The sequence below is a fragment of the Symphalangus syndactylus genome, chromosome 10 (assembly GCF_028878055.3).
Source record: "Symphalangus syndactylus isolate Jambi chromosome 10, NHGRI_mSymSyn1-v2.1_pri, whole genome shotgun sequence".
NCBI classification, from domain to species: domain Eukaryota; kingdom Metazoa; phylum Chordata; class Mammalia; order Primates; family Hylobatidae; genus Symphalangus; species Symphalangus syndactylus.
Window position 1 is genome coordinate 132610577 of NC_072432.2, and position 21223 is coordinate 132631799.

The 21223-nt window shown below is 41.3% G+C and overlaps 1 protein-coding gene and 1 pseudogene across 1 annotated transcript in view; one reads left to right on the forward strand and one right to left on the reverse strand.

Annotated features, from left to right (window-relative positions):
* Window positions 1-21223, forward strand: part of IDO2 (indoleamine 2,3-dioxygenase 2) — an 87111-nt gene that overhangs the window by 62418 nt on the left and 3470 nt on the right. Inside the window, exon 9 of the mRNA XM_055296383.2 lies at window positions 13535-13586. Within this exon, the coding sequence (XP_055152358.2) occupies window positions 13535-13586 (52 nt within the window). The remainder of the gene's footprint in view (window positions 1-13534; window positions 13587-21223) is intronic.
* LOC129491946 (nuclear transcription factor Y subunit beta-like) lies at window positions 6028-11732 on the reverse strand (annotated as a pseudogene).

The window sequence follows — 21223 nt, forward strand, 5'->3', positions numbered from 1 at the left end:
AAGATGGTGCATGCAGTGTCTAACTGTCACAGACTTTCCTAGGGCTCACTTTCAGATGCACTTTATTTATTTATTTATTTATTTCACAGTCTCACTCTGTCGCCCAGGCTGGAGTGCAGTGGCGCGATCTCGGCTCACTGCAACCTCTACCTCCCGGGTTCAAGCGATTCTCTTGCTTCTGTCTCCCTAGTAGCTGGGATTACAGGCATGCACTCCTGGCTAATTTTTGTATTTTTAGTAGAGATGGGGTTTTGCCATTTTGACCAGGCTGGTCTCGAACTCCTGACCTCAGATGATCTGCCCACCTTGGCCTTCCAAAGTGCTGGGATTACAGCTGTGAGCCACTGCGCCCAGCCCAGACTCACTTCTTAGGCCCAGGCCAACCCGCTGTGCTCTCCTGCTCAGCCTCTGCAGGAGGTCTCATCTTCTGAGGAGGTCCCAGGGCTACCACCCTTGTTTTCTCAAAAGGCACATTTTCCCACATAGACATAATTTCGTTTCAATGTTTTACTCCTAGTCACATTCATCTATATGGAGAAATAGCTGAATGGATTGCACTGCGTTTTCTAAAGATGGCCCTGTGCCATCCTGCACATTCCTGCACAGCGTGGCCTGGGCATTTCTTTCAACCAGGGGTGGACTCTGTGCCCCTACTTGTGATGTACGTGTCGCCAATAGAACGTAGTAGAGGGGATAGCACAGACTTCTGAGGCAAGACTAGAAAAGGTGATGCAGGTTCAACCTTGTGTCCTGAGCCACTAGGTAAAAACTCCACCTACCCTGAGACCACTCTACTGTGCAAACCACACAGGCAAACCACATCAAAGAGCCATGTGTGGGTTCCCCAGTTGGCTTCTGCCCAGGAGTAAAGGTGCCTTCAGATGGTTCTAGGCTCCCACCCCAACTTATGTCCTGTCTTGAAGTCTTCCCAACTGAGGCAGCAGCCACTGTGGAGCAGAGACAAGCCATTGCCACCTTGTCGTGCCCAGATTCCCCATCAGCAGAATATAGTGGTTTTTTCACACCCCTACGTTTGGAGTGGTTTCTATGCAGCAATAGTAACCACAAGAAATAAAGTTATAAAAATAGTAACAAACACTAGAAACTGCAAGATTTAAGGAATCACATGAATGCTCAAGTCATTGTCTCTGGTTTGTAATGATAAACTTTCTTCTGCATGATAAATAGAGCTTGGCTGGACTTTTTCCCTCTGCTTCCATTCCCCAAAATGGAGCGTACCGAACAATTGCTTCTTTCAGAGCCCAGCTTTAGCAAGAGTCATGAGCTCTAATCCCTTCACCCATAAATACTTCCTTTCCAGGCACATAGACCCCTACACACTCAGGGCTGAGTAGAAAATGCCTGTTGCAGACTGCAGTGGCCTTTTGGAGAGCCACCTTCCTGGTACCTGAGTCACTAGTCCTTTGCCCAGCTTTTCTCAGTTTTGTACAGTGCTCACTTCTGAGTGGAAGACAGAACCAGCCTGGTCTATTTTCATAATCTGCCCCCATAAGGCAGAAGTCCACACGGTACTAGAAACATAACCATATCTATGTCAGCCTGCCACTGCCTATTGCCTGTCAACTGTGCGTGTCTGCCGGAGCTGCATCCAGTCCTTCTTTGGAGTTGGTTTCCAGCGACTCAGCCAGATCTGAGCTTTCTGACTCATTGGAAGGTTAAACTATTTTCAGACTTTCAAGTGTTGAGATTATTAAGACATTTTTTTTTGTTGTAGTTCTTTTTTTTGGCATGCTTACTGATCGCCCCTGTTCTCTAGGAAGTAATGTTCTTCTCAGAAAAGGTGAAGGATATTTTTCTCCTCAAAAAGCTGTGGAAATGTTTGCCTTTATTTACTTCTAAATTAACAGAATTTCCAGCTTTTGCTTGACCCATTGGCACATTGGCAGTGTTAAGAATTTTTTCTTTTAGCAGTAATGAGGAGTCGAAGGGTTTCTTCCTAACAATTTAGTGTATGCCTTTAAATCAGGTTTCTTATTGAGTAAATTGGGGCTAAGCTGCAGTGTGAACTTCTGCTACTCTTCGTTTCTCATTAGTTCACTTGATTTCATGGAAGGAATTTTCCATCTTAGCCTGTGAACTTATTTTGTCTAAACTCAACTGGAAAGTAATTAACACTGAGATTCTCCTTTAATAAATTCTATATGATAATAAAATCATACAAACATTTCTTTATTTATCTTTTTGACCTAGAAAAGATGTTCACAGGCCAGACATGGTGGCTCAAGCCTGTAATCCCAGCACACTGAGAGGAAGAGGCAGGTGGATCACATGAGGTCAGGAGTTCGAGGGCAGGGTAGCCAACATGGTGAAACTCCATCTGTAGTAAAAACACAAAAGTTAGCTGGGCATGGTGGCACATGCCTGTAATCCTAGCTACTCAGGAGGCTGAGGCAGGAGAATCACTTGAACCTGGGAGGTGGAGGTTGCAGTGAGCCTAGATCCTGCCACTGCACTCCAGCCTGGGCGACAGAGTGAGACTCTGTCCCCGCCAAAAAAATAAAGAAAAGACGTTCACAATATACTGTTAAGTGAAAAAAGCAGGCTACATAACTTGCATAATATGAGTGCATTTTAATAAAAATATACATATTTAGCAAAATAAAAGGACAAATGATATTTATTAAAATATTTACGTTGATTATTTCAACACAGAGGATAATAGTTGATTTTGCTTAACTTCTTCCCTCCTTCTTTTCAATTTGAATTTTCTATAATGAAGATTGTTTCTTTTTCTTTCTTTCTTTTTTTTTTTTTGAGATGGAGTTTCGCTCTTGTTGCCTAGGCTGGGGTGCAATGGCGCCATCTCGGCTCACCACAACCTCTGCCTCCTAGGTTTAAGTAATTCTTCTGCCTCAGCCTCCCGAGTAGCTGGGAATATAGGCATGCGCCACCACGCCCGGGTAATTTTTTGTATTTTTAGTAGAGACGGGGTTTCTCCATGTTGGTCAGGCTGATCTCGAACTCCTGACCTTAGGTGATCTGCCCACCTCGGCCTCCCAAAGTGCTGGGATTACAGGCATGAGCCACCGCGCCTGGCCTGATTATTTTTTAAATAGGGTTAGAAAGTGTGGAAGTTACTAAACTCCGATTAGCCCAAATATGCCCCTAGAGGGTCATTTTGGCAGAGTAAATGTGTCTGTTCAGCCTGAATCTGGGAAATTGTTCCTACCTTATAAACTGGAGTATCCATCAGAAATGACATTCACCCAAACTTCCTTTTAGCACTTTTTGATATTAACCATTTAAAAAAACCCTTCAGATTAATTAACACTAAAGAATAATTGAGAAAATACAAACCCTCACTTTAAAAAGGAAACAACCAAACTAAATACTAAAAAATTATATGATGTTATATTATCTAAGCTTAGTTTACTGCAAAGATCAAGAGCACACTAGTAGTTGATGGCCTCTATTCACACTGTTCATAGCCCTCGCTTGCCTCTCCAGCGATTCACTCACCCATGCAAAAAGTCTGTACACACAATGAAGCCTGATGGTATAATAGGAACCTTAACATTTCAATTAAAAGGCAAAATGAGGACATTTACCATCAGCCTATAAAATTCTTTTTCTTCTTCTTCTTCTTTTTTTTTGAGATGGAGTCTTGCTCTGTTACCCAGGCTGGAGTGCAGTGGCGTGATCTCGGCTCACTGCAACCTCTGCCTCCCAGGTTCAAGTGATCCTCCTGCCTCAGCCTCCCAAGAAACTGGGATTACAGGTGCATGCCACCACGCCCTGCTAATTTTTTGTATTTTTACTAGGGATGGGGTTTCACCATGTTGGCCAGGCTGGTCTCTAACTCCTGACCTCAAGTGATCCACCTGCCTCGGCCTCCCAAAGTGCTGGGTGTGGGCGGCAACCCACCCAGGTGCCAAGGCAAGAGACAGAGGGCACGAGCTGTTCCAGTATAATGAAGAAAACATATAGAATAAGAATAGTTATACTAGAAATAGATTATAGATATGATTACATATGAATATCATTCTTCATTAGTTTGTAGCACTACTCTTTATTCCAGTATTATAATAATATTTGCTCTACAATTATAACCTAGGAAAAACCAGGCCATACAGAGATAGGAGCTAAAGGGACAGGGTGAGAAGTAACCAGAAGACGTGTGAGCCTTCTGTTATGCCCGGACAGGGCCACTAGAGGGCTCCTTGGTCTAGCGGTAATGCCAGCGTCTGGGAAGATGCCCGTCACCTAGCGGACTGCGCTCTAGCGGTAGCGTCAGTGCCTAGAAAAGGCACTCGTTACTTAGCAGACCGGGAAAGGGAGTCTCCCTTTCCCCGGGGGAGTTAGAGAAGACTCTGCTTCACCACCTCTTGTGGAGGGCCTGACATGAGTCAGGCCTGTCTGCAGTCATCTGGAGGCCTAACCGTCTCCCTGTGATGCTGTGCTTCAGCGGTCACGCTCCTAATCCGTTTTCATGTTCAACCCTGAACACCTGGCTCTGCCTTTTAGATAGCAGTAGCAGAATTAGTGAAAGTACTAAAAGTCTTTGAAATGCAGAAGTAATGGCGTAAGCTGTCACCTCTCTCTCTCCGCCTCAGCTGCCAAACAGGGAAGGGTCCCCTGTCCAGTGGACACGTGACTTGTGTGACCTTACCTGTCACTGCAGATGACTCATACTCCTTACCCTGCCCCTTGTCTTGTATCCAATAAATAACAGCGCAGTCTGGCATTCGGGGCCACTACCCGTCTCCGCATCTTGGTGGTAGCGGTACCCCGGGCCCAGCTGTCTTTTATTCTCTCTTTGTCTTGTGTCTTTGTTTCTACAATCTCTCGTCTCCACACAGGAGGAGAAAAACCCACAGACCCCGTAGGGCTGGCCCCTACAGCTGGGAATTACAGGCATGAGCCACCGCATCAAGCCTAAAATTCTTCTGAAGGATAATACTATAGTACTTGAAGATATGGTTTGAAAAAAATTATACCAAATGAAAGGGCACCATTTTACGAGCACTAGAACTACATTAGACTTAAATGAATTCCAACACTCTTAATAATGTAACTCAAAGACAAATCTAGTGTTAGCAAAAGCTCCAATAACTAAAACTTCATTAACAGGCACAATGAACATCGTAAACACCGTTATCGGCACCAAGTTTAATAGGGCAGACAATATTTTCTTCTGCATTCACACTTACTCAGTTACACTGTTGAAAAATGGTGCTGCTCAAGCTATGAATGCTTTACAAAAGAAATCATTTTAATAAATACAGTAAATGCTAACACACTAGCTAAACTATCATGCAAGATATATAACCAAGACAAATACAAATTCATATACAAGCAACTTGCATTCAAAATGAACTCTACCATTATATTTTATTAAAAGAGCAGACTTTATGAATTAACCCAGCTGCTTCCTGAATTACAAAAGTGGCATGACTCAATATGAAAATAAGAAACTGTCTACAAATTTCTGACAGTAATAAATTGTAATATACAATGCATGCAGGAGTCTTACAGAAGAATAAACTCTCCTAGGGAACAAAAATATTTTATACTTTTAAAATCCAAAGTAAAAAAAAAAATCATTGCCAGATATGGTGGCTCACGCCTGTAATCCAAGCACTTTGGGAGGCTAAGGCAGGATCACTTGAGCCCAGGAGTTTGAGACCAGCCTGGGCAACATAGCAAAATCCCATCTCTACAAAAACATACAAAAATTAGATGGGAATGGTGGTGAGCGCCTGTAGTTCCAACTACCCAGGAGGCTGAGGTGGGAGGATGCACCTCAAGGCTGCAATGAGCCAAGGTCACACCATTGCACTGAAGCCTGGGGACAGAGTGAGACCCTGTCTCAATAAATAAATAAATATCATTTATGAAAAAGATTCTCTAGTCAGAATTAACACCTCAACTAGTCAAACATCAGGAAGTCACATTACAGCTACTTAATATACAAAGGGACACCTTTTCACCAATCGTTGTCTTCTGATATTTCTATTCCAGAATCACACACTCTCACTTCCTTACACTCCCCATCCCATCATTTCTTCAGAGCATGGAAACAGAATTTGTTGAACACCAGAAATCTCTTGCTATGGTGGTACATAAATCATAACATTTGCTGTTGCCCAGCAGCGGGTATGAAGCCGGCTGGTGACTGGCTGGCAAATGCCTATTCTGTAAGCTCTTCACTTAGCCCATCTGTAGCCCTGACTTCTCCACCAATTCCCTTCTCTCCTTTCATAGCCTTTCTGAGTTTCTGAAGGGATAATTTCAGAGGTTCCACACAACTGTCGAAGCCTACTGCGGTAGACATGGCAAAGAGAAGGTTCTCTCCACTGGTCATTTCCGTCTCTCTTGGGGGCATCTTTCACTTGCCTCAGGTGTTATAAAGCTGATGAACACACGTACACATTCTTTAACACTTTCTTGGGCATTTCCCATTTGAGATATGGCATGTTTCATTATCCTAGTGACATGTGCAATCAAAAATGTATATTTTGTTGTCTGCAACTTTCTTTTGAAAAATGTATATTTGAACAAAATATACATTTTTTGTATCTTCATGACCATTCACGCTGTCCTCACTGTCATCACGAGTCTGTATAACATAATGACTCCTCCAGTGCAGTCTTCGGAAATTCCCAGTGCAGAAGCACGTGTCACACAGCGGTCTCCATTCATCTCCAGTGCAGCTCTGGCTGGCTCCCATGTCTGATCAGCTGTTTGGTTGGACAGAAAATGACTGCAAGGGAACCAGTTCCAGTGTGGAGCTCTGTTTCCAGAACTCAGACTACCCTCCCTCCCATGTTAATGCTTTTTTTCTTCTTCATTTTTTTTTTTTTTTTTTTGGCAGAGTCTCATTCTGTCACCCAGGCTGGAGTGCAATGGTATGATCTCGGCTCACTGCAACCTCTGCCTCCCCGGTTCAAGCAATACTCATGTCTCAACCTCCCGAGTAGTTGAGATTACAGGCACACACCACCACACCCAGCTAATTTTTTTTGTATTTTTAGTAGAGATGGGGTTTTGCCATGTTGCCAAGGCTGGTGTCAAACTCCTGAGCTCAGAAGATCTGCCTTCCTCAGCCTGCCAAAGTGCTAGGATTACAGGCGTGAGCCACCATACCCAGCCCCATGTTACTGCTTCTAAAGTTTGTCCTCACTCCTTTAGAAACTCCTTCAGTACCTCCTTTAAGACTTCCTCTAGTGAGTGTCTGCTGGTGGTAAACTCTCCCCTCTAAAAGTTGCCTTATTTCTCCTCAATTCCTGAAGGATATTTTTGCTAGCAGCTATATTCTTTTAGATGTTGAATATATCAGTACAAAAGCTTCTGGTTTCCATGGTTGCTATTGAGATGTTAGCTGTCGGTTTATCTTTCTCCCCTGACTATGTGTATATGTTTCTCTGTATCTGTCTACTTTTCGGATTGCTCAATTTATTGGTCTTAGGCTTCATTCTGCTTCTTCTTCTTCTTTTTTTTTTTTTTGAGACAGAGTCTTGCTCTGTTGCCCAGGCTGGAGTGCAGTGGTGCAATCTTGGCTCAATGCAACCTCTGCCTCTCGGTTCAAGCGATTCTCCTGCCTCAGCCTACCGAGTAGCTGGGATTACAGGCACCTGCCAACACGCCAGGCTAATTTTTGTATTTTTAGTAGAAATAGGTTTTCACCATGTTGGCCAGGCTGGTCTCAAACTCTTGACTTCAGGTGATCCACCCGCCTCAGTCTCCCAAAGTGCTAAGATTACAGGCCTGAGCCACCACGCCTGGCCACAATTTTTAAACTTTTTATTTTTACAGGCACCTGCCAACATACACAGCTAATTTTTGTATTTTTAGTAGAAACAGGATTTCACCGTGTTGGCCAGGCTGGTCTCAAACTCTTGACCTCAGGTCATCCACCACCTTGGTCTCCCAAAGTGCTGGGATTACAGGCGTGAGCCACCACACCCGGCCAACATTGTTAAACTTTTTATTTTCTTCCTCAAGAGGATGAGAAGAAAGGTCAATTGTAAGCTTTAGAAGTCTTGCCCAATAGACAATCTGAGAATACTCTCCATAAACATTCACCAGAGGCAGCCAGTGATCATGGGATGCTTTTGGTGAGAGGAATTGATTGTTGGGGTCAGGAATGGGAGGAAAGCATACTTCTCATTAGATACCTTGTTGAACTTTGTAAATTGTGTGCCAAATGCATGTCTTACCTAGACTTCATAAATTAATTTCTTTAAAAACAATCAAAGATAATTTTTAAAGACTTATTTAAGGAGATTATAAAACATCCAGTATACTTTCACTATTAAAAAAGTAAGTATTCCTGTCTGGGCTTGGTGGATCACACCTGTAATCCCAGCACTCTGGAAGGCCCAGGCAGTCGGATCATGAAGTCAAGAGATTGAGACCATCCTGGCCAATATGGTGAAACCATGTCTCTCCTAAAAATACAAAAATTAGCTGGGTGTAGTGGTGTTCCTGTAGTCCCAGTTACTCAGGAGGCTGAGGCAGGAGAATCGCTTGAACGCGGGAGGTGGAGGTTGCAGTGAGCTGAGATCACGCCACTGCACTCCAGACTGGCAACAAAGCAAGACTCTGTCTTAAAAAAAAAAAAAAAAAAAAAAAAAAGTATTCCTAAACAGCATATTATCATGATACATTATTTTGTTTTGTATGGTTTTGAACCTTGTCTGAAAAGAATTAAATTGTATGAATTTCTTCCTGCAATTTCCCTATTTCACTAAGGGTCATTCACATTGGTCATATAGACATAGCACATTTTCACCACTATATAGCATCATTTTGTACAAATAGACTACAATTTACTTATTCTGCACTTATTTCTGTTTGTTTGTTTTGAGTTTGTTTGTTTTGCTATGAAAAGCGATGTCATTACATATATTCATGCCCATAGCTACAAGTTTACATATTTCAGGTTTTCTGTAGGGTGGACACCAGGGAGTTGAATTGTTCAACAGGACTGTACATGCATCTTTAATTTTATTGGCCAACACCAAATTGTTCTTCACAATGTTTGAACTAAGTTGAAATTCCACCTCCCCATCACATTTAGTGTTGTCAACTTCATTTCTTCATTCACTAATTCATTCATTCGGTCTTTTGTTTGTTTATTGCCAGTCTGATAGGTGTATAATGGTGCTTCATCATGGTTTTACTTTGCATTTCTCTGATTTCCTTTTTAAATTAAAAAAAAATTATTTTTATGTAGAAACAAGGTCTCGCTACATGGTCCAGGCTGGTCTTGAACTCCTGGCTTCAAATGGTCCTCCCACCTTGGCCTTTCAAAGTACCAAGATTGATTATAGGCGTGTGCCACTGTGGCCAGCTGATTTCCCTGATTTCTGATAAGTTAACAATCTCCTCTTTCTCTCTCTCTCTCTCTCTCCGTGTATACAGGTACTCACCATTCAGCCTATTTTCTGTAAAATATGTGGCTTTTCCCATTTTTTTTTTTTTTGAGACAGAGTCTTGCTCTGTTGCAGGCTAGAGTGCAGTGGCACGATCTTGGCTCACCACAACCTCCACTTCCCGGGTTCAAGCAATTCTCCTGCCTCAGCCTTCAGAGTAGCTGGGACTACAAGTGCGCACCACCATGCCCAGCTAATCTTTGTATTTTTAGTAGAGATTGGGTTTCACTATGTTGGCCAGACTGGTCTCAAACTCCTGACCTTGTGATCTGCCCGCCTCAGCCTCCCAAAGTGCTGGGATTACAGGAATGAGCCACTGCACCCAGCCATCTTTCCTCATTTTTATATGAATTAGGCTTTTATCTTACCTTTTTTTTTTAATAAGTTTTTTATACACTCTGAAGGCTGATTTTTGTTAATTGTATGTGTTGCATTTTTTATGGTTTGTCTTATGCCTTTTGAAAGTAAAAGTTCTTAATTTAAATATAGCCAATCTGTAAATCATTTGTGAAAGTCTGTGGTTTAAGAGGTATTGAATAAGAAATTATTCCATCATCATAAGTCATAAATACTTTTTTTTGTTGTTGTTTAGACAGAATCTCGCTTTGTTGTCCAGGCTGGAGTGCAGTGGCTCGATCTCAGCTCACTGCAACCTCTGCCTTCTGGGTTCAGCAATTCTCCTGCCTCAGCCTCCCAAGTAGCTGTGATAATAAGCATGTGCCACCACACGAGTCTAATTTTTGTATTTTTATTGGAGACAGGGTTTCACCATGTTGGTCAGGCTGGTCTCAAACTCCTGACTTCAAGTGATCCACCTGCCTCAACCTCCCAAAGTGCTGGGATTATAGGTGTGAACCACCATGCCTTGGCCCATAAATACATTTTTATGTATTTTCGTCTAAAGTTGTTTTGTCTTTCACTTTTTAGTTTTTAATTCACATATAATTACTACTTGCTACTTATAATTATCTGTAAGTAGTATGAGATAAGAAATAAATTCTGTTTCCTTCCTATGGATAAGCACAAACCTGCAGTATTAGCACAGTCTTTTGTCAGATTTTCTAAAATGAATGAGTGTGTTTTCTAGGCTCTCTGTTCTGTTTCATTATCTGTCTTTTCCTGCAACGATATCACCTGTCTTAAAAACTCTAGCTTTGTGGTATTCCTCATTTTCAAGTAGAGCAAACCCCGTCACCCTGCTTTTCTCCTCCAGCGTCGCTTGTGCTATCCTGGACTAAGACCTTCATATAGACTGTTAGAATCATCTAGCCAAGTTCCATTTTAAAAATCTATGTTGGAGCTGGGCGCGGTGGCTCACGCCTGTAATCCCAGCACTTTGGGAGGCCGAGGAGGGCGGATCACTTAAGGTCAGGAGTTGGAGACCAGCCTGACGAAACCCCATCTCTACTAAAAATACAAAAATTAGCTGGACGTTGGGCACTTGAATTCTAGCTACTCGGGAGGCTGAGGCAGGAGAATCTCTTGAATCCGGCAGGCGGGGGGTGCAGTGAGTTGCGATCATGCCACTGTACTCCAGCCTGGGTGACAGAGTGAGGCTCCATCTCCAAAAATAAATAAATAAATAAAATATCTATGTTGGAAATTTTGTTCAAATTTTATTAAATATCTACATTAATTTGGGGAAAAATGACTTGATTTTGATATTCTGTTCAATATTTCTGTATCATGAATGAGGCAAATAGAGAGGCAGAGAATAGCATAAAATAATAACTAAAATTCCTGGGCAAACCACCTCAAATCATTTCTTCATATTGCTCAATATTCTTTTGTCACATGTCCTGAAATATATCCAGACAGAGAAATCTTCTCTTCAACACATTTCTTCTTTTAGGTATTCATATTGAGTTTTCCTGTCCATGAACATGGAATAAGAGAATATATCCCGTTGGGAGGCCAAGGTGGGTGGATCACCTGAGGTCAGGAGTTCGAGACCAGCCTGGCTAACATGGCAAAATACCATCTCTACTAAAAACCCAAGAATTAGCCAGGTGTGGTGACATGTGCTTGTAGTCCCAGCTACTCAGGATGCTGAGGCAGGAGAATTGCTTGAACCCAGGAGGTGGAGGTTGTAATGAGCCAAGATCATGCCATTGCACTCCAGCCTGGGTGACAGAGCGAGACTCCATCTCAAAAAAAAAAAAAAAAATTAAAACAAATGAAAAAAAGAGAATATATCCTTTTATTTACTAGTTTTTCTTCAATTTCTTTCAAGCTAAAGGGCTTACCTATCTTCTGCTTTATTCATAGTTTCTTGATATTTTTGTTTCTAATAAATGTGGTGTCTTTCTATTTAACTGCCTCTTACCTGTTCATTGCCAGTTTCAAAAATGATGTTGGTATCTGAATATTAATCTTAAATCTAGCATCTTGGTAAACACTATTATTCATTCTAATAATTATTAGTAGATTATATGCGTTTTCTATTTATAAATCATATTGTTTGAGTAGCATGCTTTGCTTCTTCATTTATAAAATTTACAACTTTTATTTCTTTTTAATAATTTTTTTCTTATTCTCCTGGCTAGGACCTCTAACAAGTATTGAGTGGAACTGCTGATCCTTGTTTAGTTTCACATTTAAAAAAAGATTGCTTTTACTATTTCACTGTTAAGTATAATATGTACCATAGGCTTTCTGTGGATTCCTTTTATCCATTTAAGAACATTTCTTATTCCTAATTAGCTGAAGTTTTTGCATGTTTGTTTTAATCATGAATGGATTTTTTTGACATCTATTGAAATCATTTTACGTAGAAGATATTTCACACCTACTGAAATGGTCATTTCACTTTTCCTCCTTTAATATGTTAAGTTGGGCAAAATATTAAAGTATTGCCTGTCATTCTGCTTCAGCAAAAAGTGGTAGTTTCTTAGCAGTTTTGGTGAAAAGACAGCATCAAATAAGAAAGACATAGAAGTAGGACCCAGTAAAAATCTAGCGCATGGGGCATTGTCACATGAAGCAGACATAATGTGGCACCACCAAGGAGCATCTAAAGGGCTGGAGGCTGAAGGAAGACATGAGTCACCCAGGCTCATGGACGCTTCAGAGAAATTAGGGTGCAGGAAGAAGAAATAGGATCAAAGACTATGTATGATGGTTGGAAAAGGAAGTTGATGGTATGGAGATGTTATTATTTAGGTCTCACATAAAAGATGTAGATAAATAGATAGATAGATAGATAGATGATAGATAGATAGATAGACAGACAGACAGATAGATGATAGATAGATAGATAGATGATAGATAGATGATAAATAGATGTTATTATTTAGGTCTCACATAAAGATGTAGATAGATTAGACAGACAGATAGATAGATAGAGAGATAGATAGATAGATAGATAGATAGATAGATAGATAGATAGTCTCAGAAACAGAGACACAGACAGTGATCTCAGTAAGATAGGCATATGCCAGGTGACAGAATTCAGAGGGGTCCCACTATGTGAAAACAATAGAACAACCTTCAAAAGTTGATGAAAAGAAATTTAGTACAAATAAGAGGGCAGGCTTCCTTGCATACAAGTTAGTAAACTGAAAGAATCAGTTCCCAAACATTGGAATAGATCAAAAATAGTTGTTTATATTAATGAAGGTAGCTAAACATGAAGCTAAGTGAACCTGTTTCTGACCTAGTGTGGCAATCCCTGGGCAAGGGACACTTGCTCCGCTCTTGTATCTTTCGCTGAATATTCAGACCTTCAGTTGAGCATCGGTGAATTTAGTTTTCATCTCCTGTGAAAACCTTGAGAGAGGTAATTCTCTCTGCTTTTCTTCTTTCCCCTTCCTTCATTTTCTCAAACATCACCTGTTTAAAATATGAAATTTTAAAAGATGGCCTTGTTCTCTTTGTTGTTGTTATTATTAAGTACAGAGAAAGGAAGAACCACAAATAGCAAAGGGCAACATATGGAATAGTTTAGACGTTTTGGGAGCACCCATGAGGGCAACTGCAGAAGAGAACATTCTATCCCCCGTTGCTGCAGCTTTCATTCCAGGTCTCCGTGCATATCAGATAGGCAAGGAGCTCCAGGAGAGCAGCTGGGCCCATGCACATGTAACCAATTGCTTTCTTTGCCTGTAGTAAAGTTCACATTTTGATTGCTTCTCCAGATTATGTAGATCCAGACATATTTTATGCAGTCATCCGGATCTTTCTCTCTGGGTAAGTATAGTTCAGTTGTTTTCCTGTGTGAAGTCTCTGTAGCATTGACTGAATGCATAAGGGGAGAGAGAGACAGAAGCTTCCTAGCGTAAGAAACATACCAAGTGACTCTTGCTACGGATCCACTCTCAGGTAAAAGAAGTGGGATACCATCTGCACAACAAATAACACTGAGGGCTAAATATTTCAGTTAAGAGTGTTTGTTCCTAGGCAATTCAGATCTGTTTATATTCACTTTTCTTAGAATTCTAGCTCAATGACAGAAGAAGAAAAACACAGTATGTCACTCACACAGTTCTATCACTTACATCTACTTTTTATTCTTGTTATTAAGGCAGGTAGAAGGGTGAGGAGTGTAGTATAGGGTTGGATAGCATTGAAGCTTTCTTCTAAAGTTCCTGGAAGAGCTACGCTATGGTTTGAATGAATGTGTCCCTCCAAAATTCATATGTTAAAAACTAATTGTGATGGTGAGGTCTTCGAAGGTGGGCCCTCTGTGAGGTGATTATGTCTCCTCTGAGAGGAGAAAACAATCCCCATGAGTGGAACTAATGCCCTTATAAAGGGGCTGGAGGGAGCTCACTTGGCCCTTTTTGCCCCTTTTTTCTTCCATTCCTTGTCCCTTCCATTATGTGAGGACACAGGAGTTGAGGCATTACCTTGGACGTGGACACTGAACTTGCCAGCACCTTGATCTTGGACTTCCCAGCCTCCAGAACTGTGAGAAATACATTTCTGTTATGGGTAGTCCCCAACTCAATACAGTTTGACTTACCATTTTTTGACTTTATGTTGGTGCAAAAGCATACATATTCAGTAGAAACTACTTTGAGTACCCATACAACCATTCTGTTTTTCACATTTGGTACAGTATTTAATAAATTCCATAACATATTCAACATGTTGACATAAATAAGCTTTGTGTTAGGTGATTTTGCCCAACTGTGGGCTAATGTAAGTGTTCTGAGCACATTTAAGGGCAGCGAGGCTAAGCTAAGGTGTTTGGTAGGTCAGATGTATTAAATGCATTTTTTGTCTTATGATATTTTCAACTTACAATGGGTTTATCAGGATGTAACCCACTATGAGTTAAGGAACATCTATATTTACAAATTACTCAGTCTAATGTATTTTGTTGTAGCAACAGGAACAAACTAACACACTACCCCAAACAATTTTTTTCGTATTTTCTGAGTACTCTTCTTTTGTCACATGGCTTGAAATTTCTTCACATAGAGAACTCTACTATTATTTTATTTTATTTTTGAGACACAGTCTTGCTCTTTTCATCCAGGCTGGAGTGCAGTGGTGCCATCTTGGCTCATAGCAACTTCTGCCTCCTGGGTTCAAACAACTCTCCTGCCTCAGCCTCCCGAGTAGCTGGATTACAGGTGGCTGCCACCAAGCCTGGGTAATTTTTGTATTTTTAGTAGAGACAGGGTTTTGCCATGTTAGTCAGGCTGGTCTTGCACTCCTGACCTCAGGTGATCTGCCTGCCTTGGCCTCCCAAAGTGTTGGGATTACAGGCTTGAGCCACCACGCCTGGCCAATAACTCTACTTTTAGATACTCGCTTTGCTTAAACAAATTAGCCATTCCTTCCTTGACATGTTTTAATCAGATTGCCTTCCTATTAACTTTGGAAATTAAGAGTTTCTGGTTTGTTTTTGTTTAATTTTTAAACAGTGAAAAATGAAAGGTGGAGGCAATGGCTGGATGAGGTGAATATGTCAAATAGATATCATCTAGTGGGCCATCTTATTAACTAGGAGATACCTGAAATGCTATCAATAGAAATAATCTGAAGCTGTGTCTGGATACAGCAAGAGACATGCAAATGCTAAAATCTACTATATTACATTGGTGCAAGGACAGAGTTGCAACACATACTAAGTATTTTCTCCAGACTGGGTGGGTGTGACGTGTGAAGCACTTCAGAGTCCAGCCTGGGAGGGAGTGAGGATGGAATCCTCCTTGTAGAGGGTACAGAGTGGAAGCAAGAAAGTTTCCAAGATTGAGAGTAATGGATGTATCGTTTATGGCGGAAAGGGAAAACAAAAAGAAGGGTGCAGAAATGGAGCTGGCAGTGTGTCTTAGTATTTAGGCTTTCTCTGTATACCTTTGATAGGATTAGAAAAAGAAAAATGGACCATTTTTAAAAATTTCATGCTACCACATAGCAGGCTTATACTATAGATGCAGAAACAGACTGGGATTTAGGAAGCACCCCAATTCTGGAAAATCCCTTTGCGCTTCTCATTGCTCTCTAAATCTGTATATTTTCCCTTGTTATGTAACAATTTACCACAAATTTAGCAGCTTAAAACAATATGCATTCATTGTTTCACAATTCTGTAAGTCAGAATCATAGGCAAGCTCAACTGACTTTTCCATTTAGGGTCGCAAAAGGCCGACGTCAATTTATCTGTTGGGCTGGGCTCTTAACTGAAGATCTGGGGAAGAATTCCCTTCAAAACTCATTCAAGTTGTTGTCAGAATTCAGCATTTTGTGGTTCTAGAACTGACATCTGTTTCCTTGCTGGCTGTCAGACAGGAGCTGCTCTCAGCTTCTTGAGGCATCCAGTATTCCTTGTCATGTGTTTTTTTTTTCATTTCTGCATTGGCACTTTTTTTTTTTTTTTTTTTCTGAGACAGAGTCTTGCTTTGTCACCCAGGCTGGAGTGCAGTGGCACGATCTCAGCTCACCACAACCTCCATCTCCCAGGTTCAAGTGATTCTTCTGCCTCAGCCTCCCGAGTAGCTGGGATTACAGGCACCTGCCACCAGCCCGGCTGATTTTTGTATTTTTCATAGAGATGTGGTCTCACCATGTTGGCCAGACTGGTCTCGAACTCCTGACCTCAAGTGATCTGCCCACTTCGGCCTCCCAAAGTGCTGAGATTACAGGCATGAGCCATCATGCCCAGCCAGCACTGACAATTCTAATCCTTCTAGCACTTTGATTCCCTCTCACCTCTCCTTCTGCCTCTAGCCAGAGAAAACTCTCTGATTTTAAATCTCTTATGTGATTAGATTCAGCTTACCTAGGTAATTCAGGATAACTCCCTATGTCAAGGTAAACTGATTAATAACCTTAATTACACCTGCAAAGTTCCCTTTGCCATAATATATCATACTGACAGACGTGCTATAGCATAATACTAATAGTTCTAAGAATTATGATAAAAATCTTGGAGAACCATTTTTAGAATTATACCTACCACAGTATCCTTCAAGGGATAAATTGATTCTACTTCTTCCTTATGTCAGAAGCATCTGATGAGGATGAACTATATATTCTGAAATCACCATGATTAGATGGGTGCTAGAAGGTGATTTTACTTTCATTAAAATAAATTCGGAGTCATTGACACATTTTATCTTTGATTTACATAAATGCCTCCCCTCTGTTTCTTACCCTCAAAATATTTCCCATGTAGCTAAGTGGCCAGTACTAAATCCTACATGCATTAATAAGTGTAGATGGACAAAAATATCTGGATTACTGAGAATTCCCATTAGCATTGTCTTGAGAAATGTAAGTTTGCTTTTTTGTTCTTGATTTATTCTATTTTTGATTTATTATTTATATTTATTTATTTTTAGACGGAGGTCTCGCTTTGTCGCCCAGGCTGGAGTGCAATGGCGGGATCTTGGCTCACTGCAACCTCTGCCTCCCAGGTTCAAGCGATCCTCCTGCCTCAGCCTCCCAAGTAGCTGGGACTACAGGCACCTGCCACAGTGCCCGGCTAATTTTTGTATTTTCAGGTAGAGACAGGGTTTTGCCATGTGGGCCAGGCTGTTCTCGAACTCCTCACCTCAGGTGATCTGCCCACCTTGGCCTCCCAAAGTGCTGGGATTACAGGCATAAGCCACCACACCTGGCCTTTTTGCTTACTTTTAAAAAAACATTTTTATTTAGGAGAATGGAGATATTTCATGTGTAGATGACACATATTCATTCCCTTTAGTTCCCACTCACATTCAATTTCTTGAGGAAGTTAGCCCTTGCAAAAAAAAAAAAAAAAGTCATCTCATTTTTTTTTTCCCCACTAAAACTTCCCGTTTTCTTGGGGTTGCTAGAAAGTTGCTACAAGAAAGGCTAAAAATAATCGTGCCTACAGATATTTGAAAGGAAAATAGTTCCTCTTTTTTCACAGTAGCAGCTTGGACCTGAGAATGTATGGGAGCAATACTTGGGCTGCTCAAAGAAACACAATTTCCCTTCCTCAGACTAGAATTACCAACCTAGAGAACATGAGTTTTGAAAGTAGATGTGCTTCTTTTATCTTTTTGGACTTATATGCTGGTGTTTTCTCTGTCACCTTCAATGTGAAATCCTCTTCAGGGTGAGGCACTGAAAGCAGATTGATTAGTGTCTCTTGGCCATTTGAGACGTTGGATGGCTCTTTTAAGTTGGCCACGTTCACTCAAGAACTATGCTTGGGTCTACATATTCTGGATATATAATACATACTTGTAGGATGCTATTTTTAAATCATTCATTTATTACATATTTAGTGAGTGCCTACCCCTTGTCAGTTCTAAGTGCTGGGAATAGAGCAGTAAAACCAACCCTCAACTTGGCCCCTCTGGAGCTTACATTTCAATGGGGGTGGGGGGGACGGACAATTAATACACAAGTAAATCTAATAAAAGCATCATACAATATACATTACAGTGATAAGCACAATGAAGAAATAGAAAGCAGGATAGAGAGTATTAGGGACTGTTGAATGTAGTGGCCAAATTTTCTTGTTTATTGTGGTCCAAGAGTGTCACAGCCCTCTATGACACTTGAGCAGATACCTGGAGGAAGTGAGGGAGTGAGCCGCCAAGAAGGAATGGCAAGTGCAATGACCCCGAGGTGGGAGCGTGTCGGTCATGGTGGAAGAGCTGCAGGAAGCCAGCAGGGCTACAACACTCGGGGGAGAATGAGAAAGAGTGAGGTGACAGTAGAGATCGGATCATGTAGAATTTTGTCAGCTTCTTTTCTGAGTGAGATGGACAACATTGACACGTTTTGAAAAGAATAACAATGTGATCTGCCTTCAGTTGCAAGTCATGTCTGTATTGACTGAGTAGGAAGTAAACTCCAAGAATAAAGATGGAAACAGGGAAAATATTTAAGAAGCTATCACTACAATCCAGGGTGGTGGGTTGTACTAGGGTACAAGGGCTAAAGGTGTTGAGAAATGGTCAGATTCTGGATATATACTGAAATCAAAGTTGATGGAAAGATATGAGTCAAAGATAATTTGCAGGTTTTGGGGGCCTGGTTCACTGAAAGAACAGAGACATCATTTACTCCAATGAGGAAGACTATAGGAGGAACAGGTTTGGCAAAGAAGAAAGGAAGTCAGGACATCAGTTTGGGGACACAGTCATATCAAGTAGGCAGTTGGATGTATGGGTCCGGAATATAGGGGAGAGGTCCAGCTATAGGTGTAAATAGCTTTTTACATTTGTAAATAGTCAGGATATAAGCTCTTCTTTTTCTTTTTTTGAGACAAAGTCTCGCTCTTTCACCCAGGCTGGAGTGCAGTGGCACAATCTCGGCTCACTGCAACCTCTGCCTCTGGGTTCAAGCGATATTCCTGCCTCAGCCTCCTGAGTAGCTGGGAATACAGGTGTGCACCACCATACCAGACTAATTTTTGTGTTTTTAATGGAAATGGGATTTCACCATGTTGACCAGGCTGGTGTCAAACTCCTGATCTCAAGTGATCTCCCCGCCTGGTCCTCCCAAAGTGCTGGGATTACAGGCGTGAGCCACCCCATCCAGCTGGGATATAGTTTTCTAAATCTATGACGCTAGATAAAACCGTTTGGGAATTGAGAGCAGTGAGCAGTCCACGGACTGACCCTTTGAGAGTGCAACATTTAGCAGTACTCAAGATGGGAAGGAGCTAGTGAAAAAGCCCCAAATGACTACATAAGACCATCAACCAGATTACAAAGAAAGTCCCGAACATGTGTGCCCATATATCACCCAACAGCAGTTATGTCTTTCATGTTTCTTCCCCATAAAATGCTGTTCATCAACTTTTTTAGACCAGGGTCTTAACATTGGACAAGTCACAAAACCTCTCTGGAGCCTATTTTATTTTTCAACAGCTGTAGGAAGCAAATACAAATTGGAAATCTAAGGCTCAGAAAGATTTGTACAAAGTTACACAGTAATGAAAGGGGAGCCGGGATTCCCACTCACTCTAAAGAATATGATAAAACGGCTAATATTCACTGAATGCTTAACATGTTCCAGGCCCTGGGCAGGTATTATTTTAATTAGTTCTCACAATAATCCAATAAGGGAGACACTAATTTACTCACATGAGAAAGCTGAGGCTCAGAGAGGTTAATGAACTAAGCCAAGGCTCACTGTTAATAAATAGCAAAGGTAAAATTAAATTCCATATCTGCTTGAGGTAGAGGCCTTGCTCCTAACAGCTGCAGCCTGTCAGGACCTGGCAGCAGTAACCTTTCCTTTCCTCTTCCCACCATTCCCCTGCACTGCTTTCTGTACCACATCTCTTTTCAGAGTGATGTTGCCCCAATTGCAGAGGCCACTGTGCTGTTTATCCAGTGAAAGCCATAGCACAGCCAACCCAAAGCACCCCCAATGAAAACAACCTACAGCACTTCCAGCTTCAGAGCAGTATTTGAAAAATATCATGAACAGCAAACACGGCAGTCTGTCTGTGGCTTTTGTATGTGTATATGGTGTGTGCATATGTCCCTTCTCTTGAGCAAAATGACTTTTAGAATTATAGAAAAAAAGGTGCAACATCAATGTGAATCTGCTATTTAAACTCATAACAGAGAAAGTAGCTTGTTTCTGGCTATAGGAGGAAAAGACGATATTCCTTAGTAAAAATGGAAATCCACATATGGGGTTCTTGTAAGAATGAAGATAGAAAATTGCAAGTTTGGGGATCAAGTTCTGGTTCTATCATCTGTTAACAGTATGACCCTGGAAACTTAATTGCTTTGAGCCTTTGTTACTTTTTCTATGAAATGAAGTATTAAAAAAAACTCCAAAAACCTGTCCTGATCTACACACAAGAGGTCAAATGAGAAAATGAATGTGAAGATGCTTTATAAACTATACAGCATATCTCTTCTCCTCTCTCTCTTCTCTCCTCTCTTCTCTTCTCCTCTCTCTCTTCTCTTCTCCTCTCTCTCTTCCTTCTCCGCTCGATACGTCCAATAAAGATCTCTTGACTGTGAAAAAAAGAAAAAAAAAAAAAAACTATACAGCATAGTAGGTGCAAGTGTGACATGAGCTTGTTCTTGTTTTGGACTCATTATAAAGTCACCCCCCACACACTCTGTGATTGTTCAAGACTATGCAAAGTCAGACACAGGAAAATGAGTAAAACAGATGGAGGCATAAAGAGGGGGAACTCAGAAAACAGTGAAGAACAGGAATCAGAAAGACAAAGGAGAGGAAAGGTGGGGAGGAGAGGAGAAGGAAGCGGGGAAGGGAAGGGAGGAGACGAGAACAGCTGCTTCATGGAGCATGGCCAGCAGCCCAGTCCCAGCCTTTCTGCATGTCCCTGACTTCAGCCCCTGGTGAGTCACAGGCTTGCTCTGTGCTTCCTGCTGTTACTCTTCTCATCCATCCTTATTGTCAAT